This window comes from Notolepis coatsorum (assembly GCF_963971535.1).
Source record: "Notolepis coatsorum genome assembly, chromosome: 1".
Lineage (NCBI taxonomy): Eukaryota > Metazoa > Chordata > Actinopteri > Aulopiformes > Paralepididae > Notolepis > Notolepis coatsorum.
The window spans coordinates 283,870,466-283,884,770 of NC_140165.1; the positions used below are offsets into that span (position 1 = coordinate 283,870,466).

Sequence of the window (14,305 nt, forward strand, 5' to 3'; positions counted from 1 at the left end):
CATGTATCTATATATGTATGTATCTATGTATGTACAGTATATATGTATGTATGTAGTATGTATATATGTATGTATCTATGTATGTATCTATGTATGTATCTATGTATGTATGTATCTATGTATCTATGTATGTACAGTATATATGTACATCTAATGTATGTACTATGTTCGTATGCACAGTATGTATGTATGTACAGTATGTATGTATGTATCTATGTATGTATCTATGTATGTATCTATGTATGTATCTATGTATGTACAGTATATATGTACATCTAATGTATGTCCTATGTTCGTATGTACAGTATGTATGTATGTATGTACGTAGGCTTAATGTATGTTCTATGTATGTATGTATGTATGTATGTATGTATGTATGTATCTATGTGTACAGTATGTATGTAGATCTAATGTATGTTTGTATGTATGTAGCTTATGTTATTTTCTCACTATTTTCCCAATATATTTGACTGAAAAAATCCTGCAAGCCCCCCCCCTGAATATTTCATAGGAAGAACCACTCCGTTTTATGTTTTCAATCAGAGAAACCATGTTTTCAGACTTTATTATCTAAAGATGGTAAGTTGGAGTGTTATGTTCATTCATAGTTAAAGACAGTAGATCTTGAATACCTTCGGTTGATGTATCATATTCACACTCCAAGTTGAACTGCAAATACATGCGCTGTCCAAAACATTTACAAATGGAGTTATATGGTTCTTTCTCTGAAGGGTAAGAATTAGCACTACCACAATACATTAAATCAATGATACCCTATAAACTCTCAACATAGCCTCAACCTTTTGATCTATTTTAATTCCTCTGGGGAGACCATGGTGGTTGTTACCAGTTTGCAATTTCCCCAATAATAATAATAATAATAATAATAATAATAATAATAATAATAATAATAATAATAATAATAATAATAATAATAATAATAATAATAATAATAATAATAATAATAAACATTCTCACTGTAATAGCCCATTCAAATATTTTCATCAGTCTCAGTGTATCTTCTACTAAAACATTGCATTTAAATGTTTACATAAAAGATCTGCTTTGATTTAATACACTCCCTCCATATTCCAGAAAGGTATGTACAGCGCTGTGAGCTTCTGCATTTGAAATATTTCCTAATGCAACAGACCTTTTGGGGCGGGCAGGTTGATTTGATTGACATCCTAAAGTATCTGGCATTTATACTTTTCTTTAAAATAAAGATTGGGAAGGGGCAGGGTTCAAAATAGAATTGTATTGGACAATTGTTTTGGTGTTTGCCTTCAAGTGCATTGATTAAGTAAATGTCCCCAGGAAGAGAAAACAATGTCTTTCTTAGATGAAAATAAAAAGGTAATTGTATTTGTGATTTGTTTTTGGCACATAGTGATCAATACTTGAGGGACACTTTAACTTAAGGGACACATAATCTGACACACGTCCAAAAACTCTAAACAGTTCATTCATTTAGTTTGACAGATATTGAGAGTAATTAGTTTGTCATCAGGGATGAATCACTTTGTTCTGTTAATTACAGTTCAAAACAGTTCAGAGATTTCCGATTTGTGTGAGATTGTGTGCAAAACAAATCAGCATTGTTTTTTGGTTAAGTGCCCCATTAACTCCTTACTGTTCTTTTGCTCAGGGACATAACGATAACGTGTCTCTGCTTTGATGAGCACTGTCTCACACAGTTAGACATGTGTCCCATTTTCTTTGCACGCAGGAAGACAACCTTATACTGAGCAGGTGTAGAGTGACATCATCATCCCTCTAGCGTGTTTCTGATTGGAGGAATTCAAGGTGTTACCACAGTGTTACAACCTTCCCCGGTCTCCCCCCACGTCATCTTCGAGTACTACTGTAATGCTTTTTCAAGTGCCGCTTGTCTGTTCCTCTTCTGTCTGTTCCTCTTCTGTCAAGTAGAACATCTAGGAGAAAGTAGGTCTAGTGCAGACTTGATAAACAGATGGTTTGGTGGATCAGTAGCCATGTCAATCCCTATTTTGTAGACAGTGAATTTCTATGCATAAAAAAATGGTGTCAACTTGCTTGGTTAACTGAGTTGACCCTTATGAATTAACAACACACAGCCTTAAGCTCAGCATGTGGTCTGGGGCTGTTGACGTTGCAGACAGGCCCTTCCTCACGTGAGTGCCGCTAGGGCTATAAAAAGAGTTAGCAAACAAAGGGGCACGTCAACACTCGATATCGCCTCTCTGGTGTGGCTTTCCTGGATGGACAGATATGATATAGGAGAGGGTGGGAGGAGGAGGCCCGGCTTGCATTGTATAGCTGGTTCTGTCAGCACGGTGACTAATCTTCCCACCAGTGGCGTGAGTGGGTGCAGCGTGAACCGACGCCTGCAGGCAAACGGGAGTGATGGTTTGACGGGTTTTTCACTGAGCTATTTGTTATTGGTAATAAATGGCTCTGGTTTTTCCATATAGTCCCTTGTTGGCCTAGTTGTTGTCACTCAACAAGCCCGTAAAATCAGTGATGGATGGAAAGAGAACGGCCTTTGATTTCCTGTGCATGAGTATTTTCCCTGCTTTGAACACACAGGTCCGTTTTCATACCAAAGACTAACCATGGCTTTTTCCTCTTACTCTGATTATGTGGGCTACAGGAGCTGTGTGTGTGTGTGTGTGTTTCATTCATGCAGTGCTCGCTAGCACTTGAGTCAGACTGAACCTCTCTGTCTCCTTTCAGGTAAATGCTGATGACACCGTTGAAATGTTACCAAAATCCAGAAGAGCACTTACCATTCAAGAGATCGCTGCGTTAGCCAGATCTTCATTACATGGTGAGAACTGCTGCACACAAGTGCACACACACACACACACATGCACGCACGCACGCACGCACACACACACATGCAAGGTAATACATGACACCCATGCATGCAGGTGTACACTGAGACACACACACACACACACACACACACACACACACACACACACACACACACACACACACACACACACCTAGCTCTGACCAGAACTCTTATTACTCCATATTCAAGTTCAAGATTATGCACGTAGCTAGCGTGGCTTTTAAATGAATGAATCATCACTCCTGCAATTGAGGTAAATAAAGGCATTTCCACAGAGCTTGAACTGTGTCCGTCACAAACACACAATGTAAAAATGAACAGTCAAAAATGTACATTTAATCCAGTCTCTCCTTGTCTGCTGTGTTGTTTGATGCTGCCTCTAGCAGGCCAGTATACAAACACAATGAAAGAGTGCAGCTGTGCTACAGGTGTGCTACAGGTGTGCTACAGGTGTGCTACAGGGGTGCTACAGCGGTGCTACAGGTGTGCTACAGGTGTGCTACAGGGGTGCTACAGGTGTGCTACAGGTGTGCTACAGGTGCGCTACAGGGGTGCTACAGGTGTGCTACAGGTGTGCTACAGGTGTGCTACAGGTATGCTACAGGTGTGCTACAGATGTGCTACAGGTGTGCTACAGAACTAAAATACAGAGTAAGGAGAGTTCTGGTCAGAACAAACAGATAACCCCCCCCCACACACACACACACACACACACACACACACACACACACACACGCACACACACACACACACACACACACACACATCACACACACACACACACACACACACGCCATAAACGCTAGCATTAGGCAACGAGCACAACCAAGTAAACATGATACAGCAACAGAAGAAAGCTGTCTTGGATCTCTGGCATTAAGACAGGTGTTCAGTGGGGAACACGCAGACTCCACAATGAGCCAAAATACTTCAAACTAAATTCTTCTCTTGTGAATAAATTCATGTCACACATAATTTACAAAAGAGAAGACAACGCTCTGAAGTTCAAAACACAACCAGTGGGATGGAAATGAAAAAAGCTTTTTGCTGGATCAGCTACACCTCAGACAAGCAGGTCTTCATCAGGGTCTTATGTGTCTACCACGTCCTCACAAGTAGCCTTTCATACTGTTATGTTATTGATTAATTGATTGATTGATTGATTGATTGATTGATTGATTGATTGATTGATTGATTGATTGATTGATTGATTGATTGATTGATAAAAAAGTTGTTTTGTTTCTTTTATAGTTTGTTTTGATGGCAGGAATTTTGTCATGTCATGTATACTAGTGTCTGTGTGACAATCAAATATCTAGTCTGGTGGCATTCAAACTGGGGGTCTGGATCGCCAATGGGGGTCATGCAATGATTTTTCACAGTGAAATAATGAATATTTGACATTTAATATTCCATCAATCCATCAGGATAAGTGGAAGGTGGAGATATGGAAAAAACCTAAACTTAGAAAATATGTTGTAATTAAAAATGAGTATTTTACTGAACCTTATGTAATGTTAAACTTAAAGAGAAGACGGAGGTCTCTGTGTGCCCAGTTGAGGTCTGGCACCCTGCCATTGGCTGTGGAAGTGGGTAGATTCCAAGGTAAACCTGAGGAGGAGCGGTTGTGTGTTCTATGCAATCTGGGAGTGGTGGAGGATGAATATCATTTCTTTTTTTATTGCCCTTTGTACACCGCTTTGAGGAGGGCTTTATTTGAGAACATTCAAATTGTAAATCCGGATTTGTTTTGGCAGTCTGAGAGTTGTATGTTGAGTTGTTTTTTTGTGGAGGACATCTTCAGTTTTGCAGGATTTTTGGAGAAAGCATGGCACTTGAGACAAAACACACTATATCCTATATAATTGTATTTGAATTCCTCTTGTTTCTTTGTTTACATACATTGCGTACAGCTTGTGTTATATTACGTTTTATTGTATTTTCTTGTATTTTCTTTTTCTTGTGGCCATCTTGGTCTATATGTCATTTGTCAAGTAATTGGTCAAGTATATTATTATATATATTTTTTTTTTATCCACTTTTTCTCCTTATTTTCTATTTTTCTCCCATCCCAATTTCGTGTTTCCAATTCTCCCCTCCCCTGTCTTGAACGTTGCTCGCATATGCCCCCCACTGGTCGGTTGTAGGGAGGATAGAAGCCTTGCATCACGTGTCCCCTCCGGTACACGAGGAGGCAGCCTGTCACATTTTTTCACCTGCCAGCGCGGACTCTCATTGGCGAGGTGTAACGTGTAGGAGGCTCACACTACCCCCGCTATCTCCTGTCTCTGCTGTGCAGGCGTCCCCCAACCGACCTGTAGGAGTCGCTGTCCACAGCATCCAGATTACCACCCATCGACTTCCACCCGCTGACTCTGCCAATTGAGCCAGTATGACGGCCGGCCCAAGCCGGAGGCAATGCTGACACCCGGATTCGAGACCGGAGTCTCTTGCATTGGTGACAAGCGCAATCTCCGCTGCGCCACCCAGCCGCCTATTATTATATACTTATTGTTATGTGTCTTGTAAGCCCATAATGGGCTGGGCATACACCTGTATGTAAGACACGAAAATAAAAAACATCAAATCAAATCAATAAAGCTCTCATCCAATTATTAATCAAACATGAAAAAAGGCAATCAAAATCCTTATTTTGCGTCATAGTCAATCTGTCTGCTTGACTATGTACGAAAATACATCTCTCTGTTTTCTTTCACCTCCTTTCTATTATTAACATATTCATTTGCATACAATTACATTATCTTCCCCCTTCCAGCTGTGTATGCACCAAATTAAGCAAAATAGCACACACCCCAAAACACACACACACACACAAACCATAAATATGAATTCCAACATATATACACACATAAAAAGAGAAAAATTACAACAGCAACCATCGCTATCCACTTCAAGGCATGATGAGAGCATAGACAAAGACACAGGTGCAGCATCGACTCTGGAAGAAGATGGCATGGAATGCACACTGTGCACAGAGAGATCGCAAAAGTGAAAGTCAAGCAGAGGAGCAAAGCACCCCTGGGCAACAAACCTCATTGCACCAATAGAGCCACATAAGGGCTCCGTCGCTAAACAGAAATAGATTCCTGGAGCCTTAATGAGGATGTCATTTGCTCCATTCGATGAAGGTCCCATACTTTTTGGTTGCATGTGTTGCATGTGGGAGCATCTGGTTTCAGCCATCTAACGGTTACACACTTCAAGGCTGCTGTGAGTAATATATTTAAAAGGTATTTATGTGTAATTGGCAACGTGTGTTCCACAGTTCCTTTGACATGAGCCGGGATGTGTTGGGCCCATCTCAGCTATTATTTCTGCTGTTCTGAAGAATCTAATGATTATATACCATTTGAATTCCCTCCATGTGTTTGAATTTATAGCTAGGTGCCTCCACGTATATCTCCTCCCAGGTGTCCTGTGATAAGGCTTTGTTGGTTTCCACTTCCCATCTCTGCTTTATCTGTAGGGTATTATGTAGATTTATAGATACAAATATATCATTTACTAATGATTTCCTTACCTCCATTTCCCTATTTGCATTTCTGTTAGAAATAGGGTGACCAAATCTGTATGATACAAATTCAGGACTGCATGTCGTTTTTGCGGGACATTAATTTTGTGGAAATTGTGGGAAACAAGAGAATATACAGTATTATGTAAAAAAAAAAAAATCATGTGATCTCCACCTTGCCTTGCACAACTGTTATGAAATTGGCTACTCTACGTTTTTCCAATTCATTCCATAGTTAGAAACCTTTCTATGGGGGTAGGATTTGTAAGTTATCCCCACTCTTTGTGTTTTGACAATTACATTGTATGTGCCCCAGCGCACCATAGTTGTAAAGTTTTAAGTCTAATTCTAGAGTGTTCTTTTGCCAGATTACCAAAAGTTGAGAACATTCATAATGAATACGTTCAACACGGCCCAGTGGAGAGAGAGGCAGCACAGACCATCGTTCTAAATCACTACCATCCCTCTGTTTTTAGGCGTTTACGAACCAAACAGGCCCAAGGACCACTATAGATATTCCATTCTGTTCTATTCCACCTTCAACGTGATCTCTGGCCTTTGCCCATGTAGGCATCTCCCAGGTGGTGAAGGACCATGTGACCAAGCCCACAGCCATGGCCCAGGGCAGGGTAGCCCACCTGATCGAATGGAAGGGCTGGTCTAGGCCCACGGACACCCCTGCTGCCCTGGAGCCCGACTTCAACTCTTACTCCGACCTCACCGAGGGCGAACAAGAGGCGCGCTTCGCGGCAGGTAAGGGACCTGGTGTTCTGTTTTTAAATTCAGTCCCTCGGGCAAAGAGTCACACGAGACTGCTTTAACCTCTTAAGCCCGGAGCCCTATTTTCTGAAAATCCGCCTAAAATACATACCTATGTAAATCGAATATTGCTTCACTTCTACAAGGACCATTTGCATATTCTTGGTATCTAGGGACATCTATGGACCTCAGTGAATGTATTCCCAGTGTCAGAAATATTGTGTCTATGACTAGGCTTGCTTAAATTGTGATGAAACAAAGGAGAATATGAATTATGATTTTTCTTTGCATTGTTGACAGTGAATAACACCATGCTAAAAATGACCAGACATGAAAAACTGCGTTCGGTACCTTCTTGAGATCACGTGTACAAAAGATCTAAGGAAATTAATAAAGGGAAGATGATTAAACAGAAGGTTTTGTAGATACAGTAGTGAATTCTCCCATCCGGACCAATGCTATTTGAAATATTATAGAATATAGAATAGCAGGCCTATAAAAGACTTTATTATAGCCAATTCGCACATTTATGGATTGGGCCAAATCTTATCTTTCAAATGGCCGAGTTCAATTTGGATTTAGTATCACCAGGCGTTAGGGATGGGAATCTAAAACCGGTTCCTGTTGGGAGCCGGTTCCTAATAGTCAGATTCCTGGAATCGCATGCCTCCGTGACTATCGATTCCTCTTATCGCTGCCAGGTTTTTCCTACAGTTGCGCTAGCATGCAGCCATAGAGCAGACTATTTGATTCCTTAAAGGAAAACTCCAACATTTGGGAAATTAGCTTATTTAACATCTTCCCTGGAGTTAGACAAGAAGATACATACCTTCTTTGTCTCTGTGCATGCATTAGTAAGTAAGTAAGTAGTAAGTAAGTAAGTATTTATAAAGCACCTTTCATACATGTCATGTAGCTCAAAGTGCTGTACACAAATATAGGCATATATAACGATAAAAGCAATAAAGTCACAGTGATCAGTTAAGATCAATGTTTAAAAAAAAATATATAATAATAATAATAATAATAATAATAATAACGTAAAAATGAAAATAACGTAAAAATGAAAACAGTCATTTGCTTACCAGTTTGGGAGAACAGGTCCGCACAAACATGTCCGCTCAGTAGCAACCGGAAGTGCACTAAACCAATGCACTTGTACGGTAGGTAGCAATGTTTAGCTCTTATAACGCTAGTGTAGTTACGTTTTTATCAGTGGTCAGAGTTGGGTCCACAGGACTTTTCCAAGTCCCATGGATCCATCAGTGGCCGTGTATTGTGTGCGTATGTACCCGTTCCCTCATGTGGTCAGTGGCCAGAGTTGGGTCCACAGGACTTATCCAAGCCCCATGGAACCATCAGTGGCCGCGTATTGTGTGCGTATGTACCCGTTCCCTCATCTAGAGAGTTGGGTCCACAAGACTTTTCCAAGCCTTACGGATCCATCAGTGGTCGTGTATTGTGTGCGTATGTACCCGTTCCTTCATCTAAAAAGTTGGGTCCACAAGGCTTATCCTAGCCTCATGGATCCATCAGGTTTTTCCAAGCCATAACTATTTGTAAGCTAGACTGTATAGGTACGTTTTTAATTTTCCTTTAAAAATGTGTATGGAGCTGGCGTTTCTGATGTGTGTTGGTAGTGTGTTCCATAGTTTTGGGGCATAGTTGGCAAATGCCATACTTCCTATCCTCTTTTGGTTTCTGGGCGTGTCTAGTAAACCTGTAGTGGATGACCGTAGCGTTCTTGAGGGCAGATAACTAACTAGGGAATTTGCTATGTATTTTGGGCCTTGCTCATTAAGAGCTTTATATGTTAGGAAAAGGACCTTAAAATCAATTCTATGAGTTATTGGAAGCCAGTGCAGAGTGGCTAGGACTGGAGTTAGGCTTAGGCAACGCCCGCACCGTTAGCGTAGCTTAGCTTCATCACTGGAAGTGGGTCAGACTTTTACCCTGAAGTTCCCTACAGTCACAAAATACACTCCAAATACAACTCCAAAACGTTCCGTAAACATGTTGTGACCTGTGTATTTACCACGTGGAGAAATAAAAAATTATTGAATTAGACATTTACGTTTTCTAAGCAAATATACTAACGTGACGCCAGTGTTTGTTTACATTTTCATTTCAGTCAAAGGATCCGAACCGATTGAAGTTTATGGATACCATGACTGTGGTAAGTTTTAATTAATGTTTATAGATGGAAGGCTGTATTCCATCTGTCTAACGTTAGCGAATATTGTGAGATTGATGAATAGGACATAACGTTGCTGGACTATCGACCTAGTTAGCCCCTTTCCTGACTGCGATGCACGGCTACAGGGTTTGGGCGAGTGAATCCACACTCGTGGTATTATTATAACTAATTTATTGTGTAACGCTAGCCCCTTAAAACTTACCACAGTCATGGTATCCATAAACTTCAATCGGTTCGGATCCTTTGAATGAAATGAAAATGTAAACAAACACTGGCGTGACGTTAGAAAGTAGCACTGCGTTGCATGAAATCACTGCGCCCAGAGAGGAGTGTTTAGGCAAAAAATTGTTCAGAGTATATTTGCTTAGAAAACGTAAATGTCGAATTCAATTATTTTTTATTTCTCCACGTGGTAAATACACAGGTCACAACATGTTTACAGGAACGTTTTGGAGTTGTATTTGGAATGTATTTCGTGACTGTAGGGGACTGTACGGAACTTCAGGGTAAAAGTCTGACCCACTTCCAGTGATGAAGCTAAGCTACGCTAACGGTGCGGGCGTTCCATAAGAGATCACATGTACAAAAAATCTAAGCAAATGAATAAAGGGAAGATGATTAAGTAAAACAAATAAAAAATTATACCTCATCTCATATCTCTAAAGACGTTAAAGGGATAGTTCTGATCTCTGGAACCCTTATCAATCGAGTCCTTTCTCAGCACAATGCACACTGTTCCTCATGCTTCCTCATACTACCTCCGACTAGTTCAGCCACAAACCAATGCAAAGTCCAAATCAATAGGGTCACGCTCCTGCCCATACAAGCTGACTGAAGCTCACTGAAATCTACTCCACACAGTGCACACAAAGTAAATTTCAGCGAGCCTCAGTCAGTTTGTACAGATAGGAGCTCGATCCCATTGACTTGTATTGGTTTGTAGCCAACTAGCTGGAGCTAGAATGAGGAACAGCATGGATTGTGCTGAGAAAGGACTCTGAAGTAGTCTCGCGTAGCCATACCTCATCTCCACACTATACGTTACGTTAGCGCTGTGCCAGAACTGGTGAGAGGTCTGGGTGAACTTATTATCATTATGCTATAGGGGGGGGGGGAACACCCTTGCTTGTTTGTATTTCTATTAAACCAATCACAATCATCCTGGGTGATGCTAAGACCAGGATGCACCGACGGTGCCCTTGCAAAATTGTGGAGAATTCTGACTAGTCTGCCAATGGCTCCAGACTAGTAAAGTAAGTAAGTAAGTAAGTAAGTAAGTAAGTAAGTAAGTAAGTAAGTAAGTAAGTAAGTAAGTAAGTAAGTAAGTAAGTAAGTAAGTAAGTAAGTAAGTAAGTAAGTAAGTAAGTAAGTAAGTAAGTAAGTAAGTAAGTAAGTAAGTAAGTAAAGTAAGTAAGTAAGTAAGTAAGTAAACGAGTGCACAGAATGCTTCACAGCATTTTAAAGGGGAACTATCTTATAAATGTCCTTTTCCAGTGGTTTGCATTGTTTTGTAGCAATGTGGGGTTGTACCAACACTGACTAGATGTGAAATTCTCATTCAGTCCCATTCCTCCAGTTCAGCTGAGACAAGATCCTCCCCCACTAAACCAAGCCATTCTGAATTTAGCGGATCTGTGACGTGTAAGAATTCTGATCTGCCACCACCCGCCCACAATCAACTGTGATACGTTTATATGAGCAGCGAGTGCAAATAATGTGGAAGCGGTTTCGACAGCAGAGACCTTCAGCTGTTCACACACACACCATGAATCACACACAGAGAACTAGATAAAACGGGTGGGAGGGAATGGGACTGGGGGGAGCTCTCTCGCTCTCTCTCTCTCTCGCTCTCTCTCTCTCGCTCTTTCTCTCTCGCTCGCTCTCTCGCTCTCTCTCGTATCAGTACTCGCTGTATCACCGTCAACCTGTTGCAAAATATCATAGCGCACGCTCCCACGCGCACGCCCGTATTCCGATCCGTGCAATAATATTCACAGGGGTATATATTGTCATTTGAAAGAAGTTACCAATTCATTGTCCTGTGCGATTATGCCCCCAGCGGCAAAATGTATTAGTCCCTCTCTATCTCTCTCTCTCTCTCTCTCCCCCAAAGGTATCTGCCAGTGCAGGTGGGTGATTGACACTCAAAGCGGATTGCGAGTATGGGCGGAGCCCAGCCAAAAACAGCTTGGAATCTGGAAGGGCAGAAAGTGGTCCGCAAAAGTACTTGATAAAAAATACATAACAATGAATTTTATTGAAAAAAACCTTACAGATGTGTTCCATAGACTCACAGGAATTGTGTAAAATTGCCCAAATAGTGAAAGAAATAGCAAAATAGTTCCCCTTTAAAACATCAGTGAAAATACAAGAAATAAAACACGTGAAGAGAAGAAAAAACATTAAAATTAGCTAAAACAACAGAATAGACAACAAAAAACTAAAACAAAAAAGACACGAACAGAGAGAAAACTGCTATGGGTGTTTAAAAAGCCTGCCTGTAGAAGTAGGTTTTTAGCTGCCTTTTAAAAATGAGCTCTGAGGGAGCGGTTTTCAGATTTAAAGGGAGGGCGTTCCAGAGGGCTAGGGCTAGGGTTCCAAAAATCTGAACTATCCCTTTAAGTTGGAGTGCTGTGTGAATTCATGAAAACAGCAGAAGGTCTCTGCTTTCAGGTAATATTGATTATATGAGTTTACTTAAAATGAAATCTTAATCTGAGGGCTTCAATGATGATTTTTTTTAAATTTTTCTTAATTTTTTACAGTGTAGCCTTGACTTAGAATGATATGTAAAATATACTTTTGTGTAGCTCCCTTACCTTTATTATATTACCATTACAATGTACTGGATAAAAGGTCTTTGTCAGCAGTGACCTTGTGGGAAAATGCTAAATGTTGTTAATCTAGTAAAGAAGCTACAATCCTGTGTGCAGGTATGTATATCTTTATTATATAGTATATATTTGATTATACAATATTCTTTGCTTAGACCTTGACTTTCATTCCAAAATGCAGCCAGATCTTACTTAAAATATGTAAATAAAGTACTAATCGACCACAGGGAAATAAGGTACATAATGTATGCTATGTTATAGCCATACTGTAACTGAGGGGTACAATTCCCTGACTGTATTACTAGATATGATACTTACTACCACTACCTTTGTACTTAATATTCGGCCACCCAGTACACAGCATAAATATATTATCATGAACACTCTCACGTAGATGAAACGGATCCAACACAAATGTACGAATTAGAAACAGGTCTTTATTTCCTACACAGCGATGGTGTGTAGAATAAGCACTTAATCACTTAATTACATTTATGAATTGAAATAGTATGCACTTTTATGGCAAGGAGTATTCGTCGGTATATCAATAGATAATGTCCAATCTCTGAAGGCGCAGGTGGTAAATATACGACCTGGAATAGTTAAGGAATAACAGCAATGATACTTTAATGATTATAGGCTGGATACACTAGAGGGGGTTAATCCGGTCGCTTGTAAGCCGACAGGAGTAGGAGGGGGGGGGGGGTAGAATCCAGCTGCCTCGTCCGGCCAAGGGTATCCCAGGTGAACCCACTGTAGTGCCGTTCAATGCGCCGGCGATCCTTGGACCACAGATGAAAGCAGGTGGACTCTTTGTGGGCCGGCTCTCTCCGGTCCACGGGGGAGAGATGTGGAGAGACCTCGTCTTGCAGAGCGTCTCCTCACCTTGCGTCCTCTCCAGGGGGGGGGGGGTTCCAACACACGGTAGTGTCGGGGGTCTTTATCCATAGAATAATCAAAGTATCCAAAGCATAATCCGTGCCTGGGAAGGCGGGCTGTCGTCGGTAGAATAATCCGGTATACAGGTCCACTCGCTCGTCGGCTCTGGGGCTCCTCGGGTGCAGCTTCACATAGGGTCAACCACCCTGGGTAAGCAGCCAGTTCTCTGCCCGAAACGATGGGGTACTGACTACGGTAGCATTCTCACCGCACGAAGCACTATATATTAACAGACTATTATTAGCTTAATAGACTACGTCCAACTCGACGATATAGTGCCAAATATGACTATTCAAATATTAATATACACGATGTCTCAATACCGATGGTAGGCCGAACTTGGCCTTACTCCCACACGTGGCATCGCGGGGAGGCTTTACGTCTGTGACTCTATTGGAGGGTAAGAAACTGGACTGAAAAGAAAGTCCTACTTTAGTAGCGCAGTATATATACACACTATGAACAAATAGTCCCATTAGTGGTGCGGTAGCCAAATTCCTACGCGGAACTAGGACTTGTTCGTACATGTCGAGCGGTACGTTTGAACTGGGTCTGAGGGGTATGGCAGCCTGGCACCAAGGTCTCGACCAATAGTAGAATGGAGACTATTATGGGATGTTCAGTAGGCTAGAATGGATATTCAATGCATATTGTACAAGGAATATACAAGGGATATCAGGGAATATTAGAGAATATACAAATACAATTAAATATATATATATAAATAAATATATATATTCGGTTTAATCTGGCCCTTCACAACAGCCACCCCCTGAATAGGTCCCAGACCTAATCAGTTAAACGGAGACAGATTAATCGCGTTGTCTATTTACACATAAGGGTTTGCTGTAGGGGTCAGTCAACTTCACAAAGTCATAGGGTTGTAGGGTCATGGTCATCATCGATTGTGTCTGGGAGTCGAGGCAGTTCTATGAGCCTTGCCACGGGACGGGTGTAAGTGCGACCCTGGACGAGCACTTCAGCTGCTCGGACCTTGCCGTCGGCACCGGTGATCACTTTGCTTACGCGGCCGGCCGGCCACATAGCTCTGGGCAGTGATTGATCAATAATCATGACGACTGTTCCTTCTGTCAAATTGTCTCTCTCCTTTACCCACTTCTGGCGGGTCTGTAGAGACGGTAGGTAGTGCAGTAGGAAACTGTTCCAAAACTTGTCGGCTAATACTTGGCTGTACCTCCACATTC

The 14,305-nt window shown here is 41.3% G+C and overlaps 1 protein-coding gene across 1 annotated transcript in view; it reads left to right on the forward strand.

Annotated features, from left to right (window-relative positions):
- fam131ab (family with sequence similarity 131 member Ab) overlaps nt 1-14,305 on the forward strand; it is a gene marked incomplete at both ends in the record, with an annotated part of 55,276 nt that overhangs the window by 11,751 nt on the left and 29,220 nt on the right. Inside the window, 2 exons of the mRNA XM_084310228.1 lie at nt 2,716-2,809; nt 6,942-7,124. Of these exons, the coding sequence (XP_084166354.1) occupies nt 2,716-2,809; nt 6,942-7,124 (277 nt within the window). The remainder of the gene's footprint in view (nt 1-2,715; nt 2,810-6,941; nt 7,125-14,305) is intronic.